We start from the raw sequence: 19,909 nt of genomic DNA, 5'->3' as shown, positions 1-19,909 counted from the left end.
GCCCGGTGGATGATCAGGAACCATTGATATTTAAACATCTAAATTTTAGGTGAAAATTAATTGCCTAAATCATAGAGATCAGATTTCACTCCTCCCTCCCAAATAAAACCAGCAAGAGCTTTCAACCTGGAGAAGCATATAGTCTTATACATGAAGTTTTGAACAGGCCACAGGCTCTACCAATGACACTTCTTGCAAGTAATTTCTCTGTGTTTCTGTTTTTTTTTTTTTCTTTCTTTGGTAAACAGATATATGTTCCTGCTGCCTGCCTGTGCTAAAAGCCACAATATCAGGTGTGCTACGGTAATACTCTGCTGTAGTTTATGCTCTTTTTTTTCCTCTAAACAGTAAGAATATTCATGGCAAATGCAGAAACTAAGAAGCTGAAGGAATTAGGTAGAGTTTAAATGCTGAATTTAAGATCAGCACCTAATGCACAAGAACCGTCATCTGTCTGTGCATGCATATGTTCCTTAATCCCTTATTAATTTATGTAGTATGTATTTTATCTTATATTTTTAATTGTTAATGCTAGTTATCTGCTTAAATCTTTCAGAATTTTAGCTACATTTCTTCTTTCAGAGATCAGAAACAGACATAAATACCATGTGACTGATAAAAACAGCTTTCAGAAACTTAACTGTTCATTGTATTTGTAACTACTAATGAACTAACTAACTGAAGCCAGGAAAAGCTAGGAAAAAAATTTAAAAAATGTAATGGTGAATTATGTGGAAATATTGTATTATTACTGCATAATGTTGACTTGTCTATTTTGCTCCCCTTGGACATCTTACTTTATGAAAACTCTTTCATGGCTTTTTTAATCATAAACTGAGAAACAGGATAGTGATTACAGATTTTAGCATGTCCTTTTTGTCTTGGGAAAAAGATAACTGCTGAAAACCATAAAACACATTGTGTTAAACAAATCAGTTTGATCTCAATTTTGAAGAAAAGTTGCCTTGATAGAGTAGCCTTAGGCATCATTCTTGGAGGAAAAGAATAATTTCTGTATCCTCAGAGCATGTAAACATATTGCTTATACCATATAAATATTTTTGTATAACAGAAAGGTTGGAGATTGTGGCCTAGAGCTCAAAAAATCTGTCTTATTTTAAGAGTATGGTGGTCACTAAACAACGACTACAGTTACCAGAATCTTAAGGTTCAGAAAAATTCCCTGTGCCCTTGCTTCAGACAACTTCTGCTGGAATGAGAGTGGTTGGGAGAGAGGAGCGATCTGTAGCAGCTACTTTTATAAACCTACAGGAATTTTGCAAAATCTTCAAGATACAGATGCACTAAAGATGTTCTGAGACAGGTGAAGCTGTAAGCGTGAGCCTGTCCCAGGGTTTTCACTATCAAGCTGAGGTTTAGCCTAACCATTATTGACTTCCAGTTCTAATATACATTATATTTTGAGTACTTTAGTGTTATTTGCACTTGCCTGGCTCTTTGTACCATAACTGAAAGCATTAAAAAATTCTGTTTATCTGTGTTAAGGTATTCGGTAAGCTTTGTTTATATTTAGAAAAGTAATGGTTATTAAAAAGAACAGGAAAACATTATGGTTTCAAATTACTCAGAGAATTATAAGAAAGAAAAAAAACCGTCTGTGGGATGATTATCAGTAGTGATATTTCCTATTCACAAATATTTCAGTGCCATGTGATATGAAATATTTTAGCAAAACCCCATCAACCACAATAATCCAAACAAAAAGGTTGATTGACATAACTGGCAAATAACTGAAAACAAACAATTCCTAGCCTAATTCAAGGTGGTTAGCAGTTCAGCTAGTTCCTCCAATGATGTACCTCAAACAAGGTTTAAAAAGAGTATTTTGAAATGCAAGAGACTTAACAATAGCAATAATAAGCAAAATCTTCCTCGCAAAGAGCAGCATAATGCAGAATTGCAAGATTTGCATGTTTAAGAGGCATATCTAGATATCCTTGCAGAGAAGGCTTTATGTGCTGCATTAGCACTTGGGCTATATCCAAACATGCTGAGATAAAAGTTGGAAGGATCATCGTTTGTATTTTCATAGTTTGTCTTAATGTAACACTTGAGGAACTTAAAAAAGTGACAAGCTCTCCCACTTGCTCTCCAATCCTGCTCACCTCTGTACAGGAACTTAAAAAAGTGACAAGCTCTCCCACTTGCTCTCCAATCCTGCTCACCTCTGTACAGTCCTGTGTGATATTGCCACCTTTTGTTTAAAAAAAACAAAACAAAACAACAACAACAAGGGGAAGTGGGCTAGCGCACACTTAGAGTGAGAATGTGCATAAACTGATCAATAAATAGTTTAGCCCTGCTGGAAAAAAACTGTGTAGACAATGTAGGAACCAGCCTAGTTGCAACCCACCCCATATATGTTTAAATTTAAAATTTAAAATGCCAAACTGTTAGCAATTTCCTTTGGAATCCAAGTGATTTTTTTAAATTTAATTGATATTTGTCAATTCATCAAACTTGAATTACTTTTCAAAGACAACTTAATTCTGACAACCTTCCTCTGGGGAAAATACCTTTACCTGCCAGTTAAGCTATACAAGCTCCTTAGTAGCCCACCTAGCAAGCTGCTGGAGGCTCCTGACATATCACGCCCAGGCTGAGGAATCATTCACTGTCTCTCATTCTCACTGGAGAATTTTCAATCTTTGGGGAGTTTTTTTTCTGAACTGGAGTAACACCAAATTTAAAAATAATTACTTCCTTTGCAAAACTGAATGCTTTTATTTGCCATGCCATACCTAGAAGGTTGTTTTTTTTTTGTATATACTGCCAATTTTAAATTGGATGTATAAACTGAATTTTCCTTCTTAATTTTGTCCAGTTTTCAGCCTCATACTTGCTGCTCTTACAAATTCATTTTAATTTGCCTTGGAATTAAATGCTGAGTGTCCTGAGCTGCTTGTGTGACCACTCCTTAGCATTTGCAACCATTGGAACACAATTTCCGAATAAGAAAAGAACACCCATCCAGAAGGTCTACTCTTTTTCTAGCTTAGATACCTCCATTCCATTTAATGCAACTTAAACCCATCTTCTTAAGAACTTCATACAAAATGGAAACATTGCACAAAAGAGAAGGTGATCTGAGATAAAAACTGTTAATGTATTCCAACTTACAGCAGTTCTTGCTATTGTAGAGTTTGCTGTTATTTATTGATCGTATTCATGGTAAATTCTTTTATTTAAAAAGTTTTATGTGAGAACACTGAAGTGGCAATTTTAGAATTTACTGTCTGTCATTCACATGCAAAGTGCAGGCTTTGTCATGTCTGAAAAGTTTGGTTTCAAAAGCATTTTCTGAGCCTGTATAATGCACTTTTGCCTTTACTTCAGAAAGAACTGAGTTCGTCCCTGCTTGCTTGGAATACTGGGGGTTTCCCACTAAGGCTTTTTAAACCCGTTTCTCCCTTTTAGCATTCCTTTTCTTTTTTTTTTTTTACCTCAGTGGCATTATGTGTCCCCCAAGATAAGACTAAAACTGTTAAGTCCTTACACGGCTTGAGCAATTCAAGATAGCATGTGATCTATGCTATACAAAACACAACATGGAGGGCCATCTTGATAGCTCTCTTGCATAACAGATACATGATAGTATTCCAACTTTTATTTCAAAAAAGACAGGGTCTTCCAGGGGTATTCTTTTCTAGTTTAACCATCTTTCATTTCCCAAACATTTTTTTTTCCATATATCTATATCTACAGTTATTTGTAATATCTTAGTAAACTTTGATAACACACCAGATAAAAGTACAGCTTGAGGTGAACTCTCAGAGTCTAGATCCTTAGTTGCACAAATAGTCAGTACTCTGCTTTCTCTCAGGACAGGCACTGATCTTGGTCAGGCATGTTGTTAATATAAAGCGGCTTATTGCTGACTGCTAAATTTATATTGCTATCTTGACCAGGCTGTGTATACTTTCTTCTAGTTATTGGCTTTGCATACTTTTATCTTGGTCTTGATGTATGATGTACTTATAGAATGAAATACATACAAGTTGCAGTGTTATATTCTGTTATTTCTTGGCAGGTTTAGCAGCTTTTTTGGCATTTTAATGTGAGTAAATCAGTCCCTGACTAACTGCAAAGCCTTTTGCCACAGCACAAAATTGTCATTACATAGCTACTGAAATTTCACCATTATACTGTTTGAATAGGAACAATAAATACTAACCGCAAAACTTACAATAGATTATATAGCATATCACTAAATACTTCATCACAAAGATTAGCTTAAGGCCAGACAACGTTTCTCTGAATATACAATATAAATAAACTGTTAAATCTTTGGCACTAAAACATTACCTATTCCAGACTTGATTTTTGAAACATTGGATTAAGTCTAAATGCCAGAGAATTTCAGAATCCATAGAAAGCACAGATAAAGAGAGCCCAGTTATACAATCCAAAAGTCTGGAGAGATTTTACTGAAGTTAATTTCTGGAAGAAAGATGTTTCAAATGCAGCAGCTGGCCTCAATGTCCTGTCCATTTTATTTCTGGAGAACTCCAGGCTAATTCAGAGGAGGTTTCCCTTCCCTGCACTGCAAAAGTCTTACCTCTGAGATAATTCAAAACTGGACAAGATTTTTAGTTTGGACAAAAACTTGGATAGGTAAGAGGAGTCTATTTCCATTTTTATTAAAATTTAAAATATTCCACAGTTAGAGTGATTGTTAAGAAGAGTCTTGAGGGTGACAACATTCTCTCCTATAGAAAATAACCATGCAAGAATGTCATAAAATGAAATCTCAGATCCATCATCCTAAAATTTCTATGAAGTTCATTACATTTTTAAAAAGTTTTTAAGTTTCTCCAAATTTGTTTCAAACATGGACCTCAGTGTTTGCACAGATCATTGGTTATATGATAGCTGGTGATATGGCAGTACCAAAATGATCATAGATCCCTGGGAATGTCAAATCATATGATCGAGTCTGTGGTCCCATGGTACTACCACAGAAATATGTCCATTACAATATCAAGCTAACATTATTTTATTGGAATTTCACACAAAGAAAGACAGAGGGATCCTACATATATCACTAGAATCTGTTTTTATTAACTGGGCATATGCTACCAGGAAGAATTTTCCAAAGCACCTAAATGCTTTATAGGAAGTGCCACAAAATTTCAGTGGGACTTTTGTGCGTGTGAGGAAATTTGTATCTCATTTTTCTTACTCCCGCTCAAGAGCTTTGCCATATTATGAAATACACTTTGCAAGGTTGTTAATTCAGTAACATTCTGTTATTTTTTTTTCTACACTGCAGTTCTATTGCTGGACTTGAAAAACATACCAAATCCTCACCTATCAGCCAAACAAGCTTGAAAATGTGACCCAACCCCATCCCCTCACCTTTTGCGCAAGTTTCCAGTCTCACAAGTTGTTCTGCTTACTGCCCATCCCACAGCTTATCCAGAATCTCCATCTGCACTTTGAAGGAATATCTTAATTTCAATGGTAAGCGGATTAACAGATTTCTACATGTTTCTTCTGGTTGCCCCCACCCTAAGACCCAGTCTGTAATTCTTGCAGGTGCCTATTCCTATGCTTTGACAGAGGAATGTAGTTCATCAGAGCCTTGACTTAGACAGGACTTATTTTCTGTTGACTTTTGCTCTACATCTGTAGAGATATGTGAAACACTTGAATGGTCTCACATTGCACAGGTTCCAGATATTTTCAAATATTTGTAAAGAAGAATCTTGATATACCTCTTTTATTTTATGGGCCTAGTGCGACCATAAGCACATAATCTTTTTTATGTTTTCTGGCAAGAGCAATAGTAATATTGCTGTTTTCCGAGGTGGCCATATGATTCTGAAGTATTCAAATACACAACAAACAAAGGAGTCAATATCTGAAAAAGTCATAACCCAAGTTACATATGATGAATACTCTCCTCTTTTAGTATAATACACCAATTATGTTAACTATTTATTCTTCCGAAGCTTTAAAGATAAATATAAAACATGCACTAATACTTATGAACAGGCTAAAGCAGGAGTTCCCAAAATTTTGTTCGTGGGGCCTCTGAATGTGTGCATGGGACCATGCTGGGGCTGTGCAACAAAATTCATTGGCAGCACAGTATCTTCTCAGTAGGATAGCTACAGCTAGGATGGGCAACATAAAACCTTTGTCAGATACTAGTGGCAGAAGTCACACTATGGAAACTGCTAGCCTAAAGGTCTTTCATAATGTTATGAAAACTACTTAAGGGCCAAAGTTTTAAACATTAACTTGAACAGCCTGAGGGTTTCACAGTATGCAATAAATGAATAATCTCACCTTCTGTAACTTCATATTACTTAATTCAGCACCAACCTGAAATGTACTTTGTACATTTTCTGAAGGACTTTGAAAGTCAAGGTGAGTTGTCTGTTTGACTAATTATCGGATTTTACTATTTTCTCCTGGCATTTTAATTTTCTCAGAATTTCACTATAGAGGTAATATATACCATATACTATACATTTTTGGAGAGTGATGGTACTCTGCAACACAAATTATTTCAAACTGCATGAAGAGTCAACTGCAAAAAAGCCCTCTGAATTTTTCAAGTGCTAGTCCACCCATCACATGGAAGTTTCTTTATCAACTGTGCTTTTGAAAAAGGACAGATTTTGTCTCCTCATATTACAGCTTTTCTTCAGGAGGCTTTTGGCAGAACCCAAACTGTGATTGCTGAAAATAGTTTATAGGATATTTTTTACAAACCAGAGTTAGTGTGTTTTCTCCAAATTCAACCCAGCAGCCATTGATGCCTGCTGAAAACAATCTTGTGATTTTAAAGACAGGTATCTCCTGATGTTAAGAAAGTGCATCTTTTCTGAGGGCATATACATTTTAATTTTTTAATTCTCTAGTAATGAACAATGAATCATGCATGTTTATTAAAACATGCAAGCAGCATGCAAATATACTGAAGAGATAAAGACAGTAATTTTGATACTATCTACGTATTTTTCTACATGATTTCAATATACCAGTTCTCTTTGATATGATCTTTCAACATATCCTTAAGTTACTAATCCTGACTTTATTGTTATTTCCCAAAGTTCCTATAATGTCATAGTAGAAACAGCCATGCAGATAATTTCCACTGAAGTAAGATGCAGATTTCAACTTACTGCTCCCTCCCATCACAATAAGAAGTAAGACACAAAAAATGCCATATCCTAATGTGAAATGGTTACATTCAGGAAGAGTGAGATTAGAGAAAAATGTACTCTGTACAAAGTGCGATGTTCATCATTAGTCCCTCAAATTTGTGAAATTAATAAAAGACTCTTTCTTTTAAATTAATAATTAGAGTCCCTAAGCCAGCATTTATCTGACTATATTATTAAGAGCTGATTGTGGTTATGCATTGATGGATAATAATGCATCATTGCTAAAGTAATCAGAAGTTCTCCAACTCCTTTTCCAAGCAGGAAGAAAACAAGCATAAATGCTAGAAACTTTGCAAAGTTCAACTCATCTTGTCTCCACCTATCAGCTCTAGAGAATGTATAATTGAAATACAAAAAGTGCAAATCTCACAGACACACAACGGAAATAAGAATGTACAAGGCTCAGTGCATCACTCCTGTCTTAGGCAAGTCATTTCCCATTTTCCTCCCCATAAGTTCCTACTCTCTTCTCTCTGGCATTTGTTATTCCAGCACTCGGCTCTCCTACCTGGGTAGACATCCCATGTCTGCAGAAGATGAACAAAAAGGAGATGATAATAATAACTGTATTATTTCTCATGAAGAAGTCATCACAAGTTTGTGACCATTCTCCTCTTCTAGTTGTGCAGTTTCAATTTGATAGGGTAAAGAGAAGAACAAACTTCCAAAGTATGGGAGGAATGGGAGAAGGAATTTGTGCTTCACTCTAATATGTTCTTTACTAGTTTTTGATCCTGGACAACTGAATTAGAGAAGAAGAAACTATTGCAAGGCAGTTTTCAGATAGCTTAAATTCCACGTAAGTTCCAGTGCCTCGTTAATGAAAACAGCAAAGTACCTCTCGGAAAAGTGCTTCAGAGTGGCTAAGCAAGGCACTGAGCAGGAATACAAGAGGTACAAGGACTTAGCAGAATTTAAGCCATCCAAATATAAGAGTAAGAAGCTTACTTTGGCAGGCCCAGTTACTGATCATAGTTGTAGGCTTGACTGCTGCTCTGTTTTAATTATTTAAATTGAATTAACTCTATCTAATTTGAATAAATCAAATTCATTGTCAAAGACTTAAAACTTCCTGATTCCTTTCTCATTGGATATGATTACTTGATTAAAATATTTACAAGCCGCATAGAAGAACACATATCTTTTAAGGAATCATAAGTAACTTCAAAGACTCTGGCTTTGAATAAATTTTTGTGGATTTATGACCTCCTACATGTCCTCGTCTATTTATCTTGTCTTGCTCCTTTGGTGAACTTCTGGTGTTTGTGAAAAGAAGAAAGAAAACGCAGGCCAGAAGCAGACAAAATGTAGGACAGATGCTATGGAAACTTCCGTATTACGTCTCAGCAAATTATTCCAGCCTGAATCTGAACTCTCGTGGTCCAAGCTTATACAATGATTACCAAACTTGTCACTCAGTAATGATTGTATAATGAGAATAAAATTTACCTAATTGTAGTACAAGGCTGGAACAAGGAAATTAATGAAAATAAGTGAATAATCAAGGGAAGAGAAACTGGAAAGCCAGAACATCCATCTTCCTGCCAGTACAGGACTGTTTTCTGTAACCATTTCCAGACTTCAGCTGGCTTAGCTTTAAATGTGAAAAGCAATGGAGCTTTCACAAATCTTCTTTAGAACACTACAGTTTTACTTAAACCAAAGATTTACTCATGGTGAAAGGTGATGGCACAGCTACCACATTAACACTACCCAGTGCAGTACACAGAGATTGGGTCTCCTGACATTGTACTGGCCACTCCCATGACTGTGCAGCCTCCGCCAAAAGGCTTTGAGTTTCCAGTCTGAAGGCCAAATCCTGACAAAAAGATATTCATTGTGAATACTACCTGAATTACTTAAATTATCTGTTTGGGTCATCTTGTCTCCATTACTTCTAGGGAGTGGTATCTCACTCTTTCTTTGACCCAGCTGAACAAGGTAACATTCAATGCAAATATTAGACCATCAGACTGTCTGGCTTTAAGCCAACAAGCAGGTTTGGTTTAGATCTTCCTAAATGTGTTGAAAGAGGCATGATGTAAATCTGTGTGCAACTTGAGCCCCCGAAAGGTCACCCAGGCTCCTGTATAAGGGCCAGCAGGTTTGATGCTCTGTGCCTGACACAGCTTACATAGCAGAGATGGCAGAGTGCGGGGGGAAAAGAGTATGACAGAGGCTCCCTTAATGGATTCCTCCTGAATTAGGAAGGACTCTTGTTTCTTTAACAACAATTATTTTTCTAGGATTCTCCTGGAAGTTACACCTATATGCAACACATCAACAGTTAATTCTTCAACCTTTCCAGATATATTTTAGATAGAGTTGACCTTGTTTCATCAAGCAGCAGCTCTGAGGAGCTATTTGGAGAACCTGAATGTCCAGTGGGGAGAGATACCCAGTACATGGTCCTGGTGTGGGCACCGGGAGGCTGTAGAGGGGCTGCTGGAGCGCCTAGCATGTCCCATGTCCTGATGGTTAGCTCTAAGCGGTTCCTTTCCAGCCCGTGGGCTTCCTGGCTTGCCCCCTTCTCTCTCTGGTACAATAGAATAAGCTGTGACAACTCACTTAGATGCCGTAAATAATGTCAACAGTGATAGAAACCTTTTTGGCTGTTATAATAGCTAAGATGGGCTCCCCAAAGAGGTGCTTTGAAGCTGTCCTAGGGACGATTTCCAGTTTGCTGCCGTGTTGGTAAGACTATGCTTGCCTCCCTGCAGCAGCCAACAACATTAGCAGGATTTCTATACAGTCACTGAGGTGAGGGAAGATCCATGACAATTCACTTTGTCAAGGGTATGATTTCATAATACTTCTTTTTGCCTAATACCTGTCAAATATCTTCAATTTTTTACTTGACTGAAATGTCAAGTGTTACTCCTGGAAGTAACACATTTATTTTGAGACTATGTAAGGATAGGATAAGATTACTGATGTAAAGTTGCATAGCAGTTCCTGCTTAAATATTATCAGCTGGGTCGTACTCAGTAAGGTTTGAAGAAATGGCAATCTAGAAAAATGTTACATTTCAGAAGCTCTTCTGAATAATTTATTGCCACTGCATACTGAGCTGGTTGCAGGCACAAAGAGAGTATGTAGTTTAATACGAAGACTTGAAGTAAAACAAGCAAGGAAGAATGGCTCGAGATACTGCTTCAGAGTTGCTGAGAAAACCTCTGAACAGAACAAACCAAACAGTCATAAATAATATTAGAAGGACATGAGTGATGCAAAAAATTTCCCATTTGAGATAGGGGAGTTTTGCAAGGAAGGTGGGCAGAGAAGACAAATCTATAATGAAGGTACAGAAACTCACTGATGTGTTTAAGGAAGTGCTGTCTTAGCGATGATGTTACCTAGATCACCTTCCCAAAATAAGAAATAACATGAACAATATTGTAGACATGTATATAGACTTGTTTTTAAATCTTCAAAATTTTGCTTCCCAAGTTGAAATAAATGTTATTTTTAATTTAAGGACTCTATTTGGTCATTAAATGTACCACTGATTACAGACTCCTGACAAGGAAAAAAAGGTTGCCAAATTTAGATTTGTTGAGAAAGCACAGGAAATATATATGGGACTGGTCTAGGGGTGGAAACTCAGGGACCATACTGAATTCATAAATTGAACAGAAGTATCATTTATCTTGTACCACTCAGAACAGGCAGATGCTGTATGCCTTTGAGGAAAAAAAAAAAAGAGCTTTTTTTTTTTAATGGGCACCATTGTATGAATTGTTTTCAGCAGAGTTTCTTCCGCTTGTAACAGAGTTGGCAGCATACACAAGTTGTATTTTTTCCAGTCTTCCCTCTACTTGTTTACTGTTCAGTGTACTCGGAGATTTGCCTCTGCTTATTAATTAGAATGAAACAAGAAGTTCAAGAATTATCACTTAAACGCGTGTAGCTATTTAAGAGGAGATTTGGACACTGGCTTTGCTCTTGTGGTGACTGCCTGCAAGGGCCAGTGCTCCCCAGCCTGGAGAAGGTGACAGCCTTTCCTCCTTTCTATACATAAAATAGGAGATTTGCAGTCAGTAGCAAGTACATTTACTTAGGAATGTCCCTGCAGGGTAGATCTTAATCACTATTTCACTGTGAACTCTACTAGCAAGGATTTAGCCAGGATCTCGGTCAGGGTGATATGTGTGATAGCCTGTATCTGTACAGCCAAGGTGATTTGTTTGTTAGACTATTTTTAAGTCTAAGGCTTAGCGGTAATGGTTGCTTTTGACAACCTTCTTATGCCATGCTGTCTTTATTTAGTTAACTTCTTTCCACTAGAAACGCATTTTTCCACAGCCCCATTTCTAAATAATAGAAATAAGTAACTTGACAATGACATACATTTCCTTCAACCAGAGTCACGGGGGAAGTTTTTAGTCTGAATAGTAATGCGTGACTGCTGCTAACATTTGAGAGACAAGATAATCCTCTTTTTTTAATTCTTGGAGGCTTTCCTAAAATGATACATACTTATTTACATAGAAAAAAAAAAATCAAAACCAGGACTGCATCATTGCATCTGTACAGTTTTTGAAATGTTTTGACACATTCGCCGAGATTTACTAGGTAATTTCACATGCTTGTCTGGCAATTTATAATCCATTCTTTTGCACTACAAGCTGCATCCTTGAGTTTATTTTATGGCATAGACATAAAGTAAACTAAATGACAACAGCCCCTGGCCTCTCCCTTTTATCTATGGGAATGACCTTCAGTAAACAGAATCCAAGGGATGTTGCACATGCATTTTGATATATATTTATATTAATGGGAATGTTTCTGAGTAAATGAGGAAGCAAGCCTTGGCTTAGAGTAGAGTAACAATGCAATTATTTAATAAACTGTTTGTCGCAAGAATCTTTCAGGGTCAGTATTGCATCAAAAGGTGCACTGTTTTGGAACCGTCTTTGGGCCTTGGTTTTCTAATATTAGCTGCTGAGAAAAATTTGTGAAAATCTGGCTTACTTCTCTCTGAGCTGATGGGTTTCCGCAGTAAAGTTGGGATATGTATGAAATACAGCACAAAACTCCCACTCAATTCAGGGAAGAATTAGTCCCCCTCAAATTGGAGATAGATTAGTATTAAAGGAGAGAAGTAATGAAGTATTGTATACCATAATTTTGATGTTAATATGGACATTATAGTCCAAATTCTACTTTTTTTCATTCAATCAGAAATCAATGAAGCAACTCTGTGTTATAAGCGCAAGAACTAAAAGGAGAACTGAAGATAGAGAAAAGTAAAACACACTGAGTAAAAGACTAGGGCTCCACACTGATTTTCAAGGCATAGAGCAGGTTCACATGGAAAATAACTTTTAAAAGCTGGAGGAGGAGAAAAGAGAGGAAGGAAAGGTATGCCTGACCTGCAGTTTAAGATTAATTTGTGCTGCAAGGTCAGGAACGTTGGAATTTCAAGGGTTTGTTTTGCCCACTATTTGGAGTCACTTCATATTTTTGTACTAGAGCTGAACTTCTCCAATGATAAACATGTTTAGCTCCAGGCATTTGGTTTGTTACCAGCTGGTAGCAGGGGGAAAGCGTTGCTTATTCTCCAGACTAGTGAGAACTCACTTGGAAAGCTTCTGTTCCTCCAGTTCCAAAAAGCACAGCTAATTCACTCAATCCTTTTTTTTTCTGAAGAGGTTATAGTTGGATGATTCTTATTACAGTGTTTTTCATTTTGTCCTAAATCTTCTTATGTTTTCATTTTGGACATTGGTCTATAAAGCATCATGATGTGTACCGGTACAGATACAAAAAAATCTATTTATTTTATTTTATTATAGACCAGATTGTAACCTGTCCCCCATATTATTTTAACGACATAAGAATACAGAAAACACTGTTATTTAGCGGAAGCAGTGCTGTGGGTTAGGTGGCACAATGCTACAGTGCCACTACACTAAAGAAGGACATTTTTCAGGACGAAGAAATATACTCTGCTCTCAGAGTAAACCTGAGCTCTGTCCCTTTGGAACAGTCCATAGACTCAGAGAATATATGCTGTATGTGGCATGATATATGGTCTTGTAGGAGCAGGGGAAACTGAGCCAATGTGCCCATTTTAAAAAGCAAGCGAAAACAGAAAATCAAAGTTTGAAGTTCAGGCTAATAGAACTGTGGCCAATCTGAAGTAATAGACTTGTCTAATGTAAAAACCTCGTATAATTTCACTGTAGGTTTATATTCTTAATTATGTAATTCACACTAATTATCACTGTATAACTATTTGTGCAACTCCTCCTCCTGTAACCAACCTTAAATGATACCACTTATTTAAAACACACTTGGATCAAAAGAGTAGCTTGTATTACCTCCAGCTCCATGTGTTTTTCTTCCTTGTCATGGTCCTTCAAGTCCTTTTCAGAATGATCATTGCAGTCTTCTAAATGACAGATGTGTTGATATTTAGTAAGTTCATGTTTAGCTTGCTTTCTTTGAGAAACATTCCTTCTATGGAGACCATTGAAAAATGCCTCATACAGTGGCAGTTCTGTAAACACATCACCATCATCTCTACCATCTGCTTCTTCCTCTTCAGATGAAAAATCTTCTGCTTCTCCGGCCTCGCAAATATGGAGTTTAGTATTAGCTTTATGTGATAAAAATTTGGAATCAGAAAATGTGATAGCACTTGGTTTGTGTTTTATGACTCTGATCTCATGACTCCTTTCTGGTTTCTTGTCTGAATTTTTTCTTGTAAGGACTGGCCATTCTCTGTGTGAGGGAAGGTTTAAAGGATCTTCCTGTCGCTTCTGCCTTGCAGAATAGAGCAATTCTTCAGAAAGGTGCTTTGTCTCAGGCTGATCAGTGGCACTGACACACCCTGCAGTGGTGCCAGGTTGCGAGGATGTTTCATTGTGGTCTATTAAGAATGACGCAGACAGCAAACTCAACTCAGGTTCCAGTAAAAGATTCTGAAATTCAGATGGACTTGTCTGTTTTTCTGTCTTTCTTTGGTATTCTTCATACTTTGCTTCCTTTGGAGTCCCCAGGCGCTTGGCAGATGTAAGATAAGGTGAGACCTGTTCTTCTTCATAGATGTTAGTTTCCATTCCAATGAATTTCATCCATCAGAGATCAAAATGACTTCATTCTTGGTTTTCTTAAGAAACATAACTCTGCATATGTAGCCAGGAAATATCTTCTTATTTTTCCAAAACCATGATCACACAATCATTATTAATGCCTGGATTCTCATACAAAATATCTGAATTCTCTCTGCTCCTGAAAATTAAAAAAAAAAAATAAAAATTGGAGTGCATCAGCAAAAGTAATCCTGAAACACTAAATTCCAGTATCAAATTTACTTAAAGGTCTCTTAAAAAAATATTTGATGTATGCAGATTAAATGAACTTAAAACATGAGAACCTTGGCTTGTTTACCTTAGAGACTAGGAAAGAACGGGCAAATGCAGAAACAGTTTTTAAATATTGACTTTATGTTGATTATTGACATAATGGTTCAGAAACATTCAAAGAGATGTTGGCTATATGCTTGTTATTAAAACATGCCTCTGTTCACTATATTTTTATTGTCTGTTAAATAATTGAAAACTTTTACACTGTTTTGATAAAGCTACTAAAATGTCATAGGGAAGAGCAAGGAGCCAAAGTAATTGACAGAAAAGAAAGAAGATTTCAATATAGGTAGAACTTTCTGTCTCTCTGTGTCTGTGAATTGCCAGTGCAGTGCAGAACCTGTCCATTTCCAATAAATTTGCAAAGCAAAAAAAAGAGGCTAAAAATACAGAGAGCTTCCGTACTACATCAGAGTTGGCCATGTCTGGTTTAAATCAGTCTTAACTGCTGTGCTCACATCTAGGCTCTGCATCTCCAATGCATGGGAAGAGGGGAGCAGCTGAGGACCCGATCTTGCATCACCGAATAGCTTACATCCACCCATATATGTAATTGACTTTTTGTGACAGATTGAATATTGAAAGTATTTATTTTAATGATTGTTTCAGTACCCCATCTGTGAGAGACCAAAGCAGAACAGAAGCTTTTCAAAATAAAAAGGGAAGCTTAAGCCTTTGATGTATGTGGCAAATCTGTCAGTGATGAGGAAGACATGTCAGAAGGCAGCACTGTGATTGTCAAAGTGGGAAGCAAGCAAAGTAAGATGCTGGCATGTGATGTGCCTCTCACTGCATGTGCCATAAACTGAGCAATGCACACCAGCTAGGCATATTTTAGTGCTGGTTAGTGGATATTTTAGTGTTACAGACATACATTGGGTAATAGAAAGAACACTGTTACACACACAGAAAATTTGGATTTATTATATTACCTGTGTCATTTGAACTGCAGCTGTAAAAGGTGTGAGCATGCAGGTACACACTGTTTAGGTAGACTTCCTCTCAGCTATTGCCAGCTATTTAAAAGTCAGACATTATTGTAAGCAACTGTCCAGCCTCCTGCTGGAGTCAGTGGAGAGAGAAAAATGCTTCTAGAAGGTAAATGCTCTCTCTTATCTTGGATAAGTACTTTACCATGGGATGAGTCTCCCTCTTGGCATGGCTGCCTTATCCAAAACTATGGAGGCAGTCTAGACAAAAAGCTTACGCTGATCACCCAACTTTTAGAGGGACGAATAAAGGCAAAAAGAATCTCGCCCCATATCTTTGTTACACAATAATCATAGATTACATTGTCTACATGTGAATGAGAAACCTACTTTTGAAGCTCTCATTTTCTCAGCTTCAAATTAGCCATCTACACAGAAGTGACTTCACTTTCAGGAGTGCTGAACACCCTTGGCTCTCCCTAGCATTAAGCAGACTAATTGAGCACAATGTCTTTGAAAAAGAAAACACACTCCCACATTTGTAGAGAATGATTGGAATAACTAACATTTCACATAGTATTTTGTACATTTTGGGCACAGTGAAAAAGCCTCCTGCCATTTCGGGTGAATACTGAGTATTACCTGTGCTTCACTATGAGCCATCACCTTTGTTTTTTGGTCCCTGGCCCCCTCTGCTAGAAGGCATGCTGCTAGCACCCACACTCTCACAATGCAGACCCAGGTACAAGTGAAGAAGATTCATCTAGAAGACTCCCAAAAAGGCAGCAAAAGCGCTTTGGCCTGGCTGCCCACACCAGCATGTTGCCACCCGGTGAGAGATGGGTTGTGTTCACCAGCCATTGCTGCTCGTGGCTGCCCTGTTCCTCACCTATCGGTGGTTCCAGCAATGCTCAGGTCTCCAGGTCTCCCCCACAGACTGTATTTCCCAGCTTCACCCTTTCCTATTGTCACTCTTCTTTTTCTGACAGAAATTGCCCATCCTTGGCCTGTTCCCTGGACCCTCTTTAGTTCTCGTAATGCTGCCAAGCAGGCTCTGCTGTGATGACACCTGCAGGAATATACGTCTGTGTTCGTAGGACCATCTTTGCTGTAACAAACTTAAAATACAGCATAAAATGCTCCAGAAGAAGCTACAGAAATTCTGCAGTAGGTAAGCGTGGGATAAGTGAATTACACATTTTTTATTTCTAGCATTTTAAGATGATGCTTTAAACTCCAAAACATGAATTATCATCCCTGCAAAAATCTGTATTTTTCATTATCTCTGGATATTCCTAGCATCTAAAATAAATGTCCAGCTTCTTTTAAAATTTTCCTAAGTTCTTTCTCTCAAATGATTTCCAGTTTTACAGGATGTGGTGTGAAGCTATAATTTTTACAGTTTAATTACAAAAGGCATAACATTTTTTTTCTGTTCATTAGATTTGTTTACTCCATTGGACTCTTTCTTTTTTTTATTTTTCCTGTGATGAGACTGGAACAAAGAAAGTATGCAAGAGCAGGCTGGTTTTGTGCAAGTATGGCAAGAAATCTCTGAAGAGGAAGTGGTAAAAAGAGACAGTGTGAGTTTACCCTTATTCATCCTCTGGAACATATCGCTTTACTCAATCTAGCAGTGGCTGGGAAAAAAACAACACCCTTATACAAAATATCAAATTCCATATTTTATAAAGAGTTACACATAGATGTTTATAGCTCCTAAAAATGGAGCATTTTTGGCAGAGCTGTGGATTTGGAAATCCTGCCCATAGCAAAATGTGTAACTCAGAGGTCTGAATATTCAGAGCTAAATCTGTACGTTGTAAAAGGCCTGTAACACAGCCCTGCAAAATAAGGTAATTCTCACCACAATTCTGAATGTATGCACTTGCAAGTTCTGAAAAATAAAAATCTTTCTGAAAAAGGTCTTCAAGGCTTTATAAATAGGGAAATCACTTTCATATGCATACGTAATTCTAAACATATACTGTAGCATTAGCTCTACTGGTAGGCGTTAGTGTAGGTAAAGATGTTGTTGAATAATAAAAGTCTCTCGGGCATATGTGTGGATTTTTCCAACTAGAAGGGAAATGTGGGGGCTACTACAGCTAGCTGTCCAACCAAAACTGACTCCAAAACAGCTTAAGGAACGGCACAAAAAAAGCAAGATAGGATTTTTTCTTTAAGCGAAAATGTGCAATGCATATCTGGGTGTAGGAACTTCAGCTTTTTACACACATGACTTTAAAACTTACAACCGGAATTTTATTTTCTGAAGAAAGCTCCTTACAAATCAGCAATAAATTAATACAGATTTGTGATACAGCCAGTGAAATGCTATGGAGGGAGAGTTCTCATATGGTCTGGCACAAGCAAATGTGTATGTGCAGACCCACAGATAATTTTTTGTCTATCATGCTCTATTGGCTTGATTCTCCTTTTCCCAGACAACCTAAATTTGTATTAAAACTCACCAAATTTTGCACAAAGATCACACAAAAGGCATATATTAGGCTTAGCCATTAAACAGGAGGATTTTATAGGCAATTTAATATTCATAGACTCATTCTGTTTTCTTGAGTAAATATAAGGAGAATTGCTTTCTGGGGCAAATGATTATGCTTTATTTCATAGGGTTACTATAATAGCAAGTCACCTAAACTAACTTTTCAAACATTGCTTAAATTAGTGCCTTTCAATACCCATTATGTATTTTGGCATTACAGAGCATGTGAATGTGTGGAATTTTCTTATTTCTTTAAATTCAGTTTAAACTTGAACTCACATAGTAAACCAGCCAGTCAAGTCCTAATCTTGGCTGGAACAGTACACCACTCATCTGAAATAATGAGTTTTTACCCCTCAGCCCCTAATGCATTTGTTTCCCTTTCACAATGACTTTGCTTAACATTTCCCATTGACTTAAACAATCTTCCCTTGAAAAATTAAGCAAACAAGGTAAGAGAATGTGAGACACACAAACTAAGAGCAAATTAGGAGATCAGGATTTTTTTTCCTCATGATAATTTTACCTGTTTTGCAAGGTAACCTCATATTTTTCAATTCAGTTAATTTCCATAAGCGTAACAACAGGAACTCAGTTAGTAGCCAAAAGGTCCTCCAAACGTTGGAGCAGAACAGAAAAAGAAGTGAGCAGATCCTTAACAAAAGGCATTTCAGCTTGCTTGCTGCACAAGAACTCTGTCAACAGAAGTATGTGTGAGACTCCCTGGGGCGAAAACAGCCTTCTGCAAGCACTGGCCAAATTATTCACAGAAAAAGACAGAAAAAAAGGAGAGGGAAGAAAAAAAATAAAAAGAGAGAGTGAGAGCATGCTTCACAGGAACACCAGGCACTTCTAAAAATACAGTATGACCTCATTCTTCACATTATGCCAGACTTTAACATTGTGCTTTATCACCTGAAGCACCTGGAGTCAGGTTCCCACTGCACACACTCGACTTTGGATGCTGTCAAGTTTTGAAAAGGTAGGCTGTGAAATGCCTTTTGATGTAGTATAAAGCCAGTATAAAGGAACACCAAAATTAGCTTTCCATGTCACTTGTAAATTCTAATTATTTTTTGCCTGTGTTTCATCGAGACCTACATTTGCTGCCAGGGCTTCACAAGTCTTCCCTTTTGTATATATTAATAGGATCATAGCTTGCAGACAGACTTCCGCATAGGCTGCAAAGTGTAGCTGTAGTGTAGGTTACTGGACCTGTGAGATTCTGAGTGCGATTATAAATCAGTTATTTGCAAATCTAGCCTGGAAAGGAAAAGGGTGAATTTTCATTGGAAATATGGGGTGAGGAGACTCGGAGTTATAGTTTAATTTTGGAAGTGTTTTTCTGTATTGCTTTTGATTAGAGCAAACAGCAAAAATCGAAAAGCTGCGATACCCTTCTGCTCATGTAATGGATCTTGGACGCTAGTAGTAGTAGATTACATTTTTCACCTTGAGGTATCGAGGCACAGATATTTGGCACAGATGCTGCCAAATCTACGTCCCTCCTGACTCGTTTCAGTGAGTGAGGGAGGCGGCACTTAGATGCTGATTTCTCTTGCACCTCATGCACCTGATTGCTTTTGCTGAAGTTAAACAGTATTTTAGTCAGCAAAGAATTTGACATATTTATGAATGAGTCACTCAGCAAATGAAGCCACATCTTGAGGCAACCATTTTACAGGAATTGCTTTATATGACAGTTTAGTGAGGCTTGTCTCAACTTAGAAATGTTTATTATCCCAGGACAGCTGTACTACCAAGCCTCTCCTTCAGCTTTGCCATGTCTGTCCCCACCTCCGCTGTGGCAGAAGCTCATTTTACATTGCCAAGGAAAGTAAAATATCTTCTCAAATGCAATAAACTACAATGATAAAGAGACACTTTGCTAATTTAACTGTG

General features: G+C 37.3%; 1 protein-coding gene across 8 annotated transcripts in view; it reads right to left on the bottom strand.

The window, feature by feature from the left end:
* STARD13 (StAR related lipid transfer domain containing 13) overlaps positions 1–19,909 on the bottom strand; it is a 303,153-nt gene that overhangs the window by 241,238 nt on the left and 42,006 nt on the right. For all 8 annotated transcript variants that reach the window (XM_087756685.1, XM_087756689.1, XM_087756691.1 and 5 more), the window contains one exon: positions 13,526–14,438. In XM_087756685.1, the coding sequence (XP_087612811.1) occupies positions 13,526–14,281 (756 nt within the window). In that variant the 5' untranslated portion in view covers positions 14,282–14,438. The remainder of the gene's footprint in view (positions 1–13,525; positions 14,439–19,909) is intronic.

Source organism: Nipponia nippon, unplaced genomic scaffold (assembly GCF_047370975.1).
Source record: "Nipponia nippon isolate SJK-2023a ecotype South Korea unplaced genomic scaffold, ASM4737097v1 scaffold_2, whole genome shotgun sequence".
Taxonomy (NCBI): domain Eukaryota; kingdom Metazoa; phylum Chordata; class Aves; order Pelecaniformes; family Threskiornithidae; genus Nipponia; species Nipponia nippon.
This window is presented reverse-complemented; position numbering and strand designations above follow the sequence as displayed.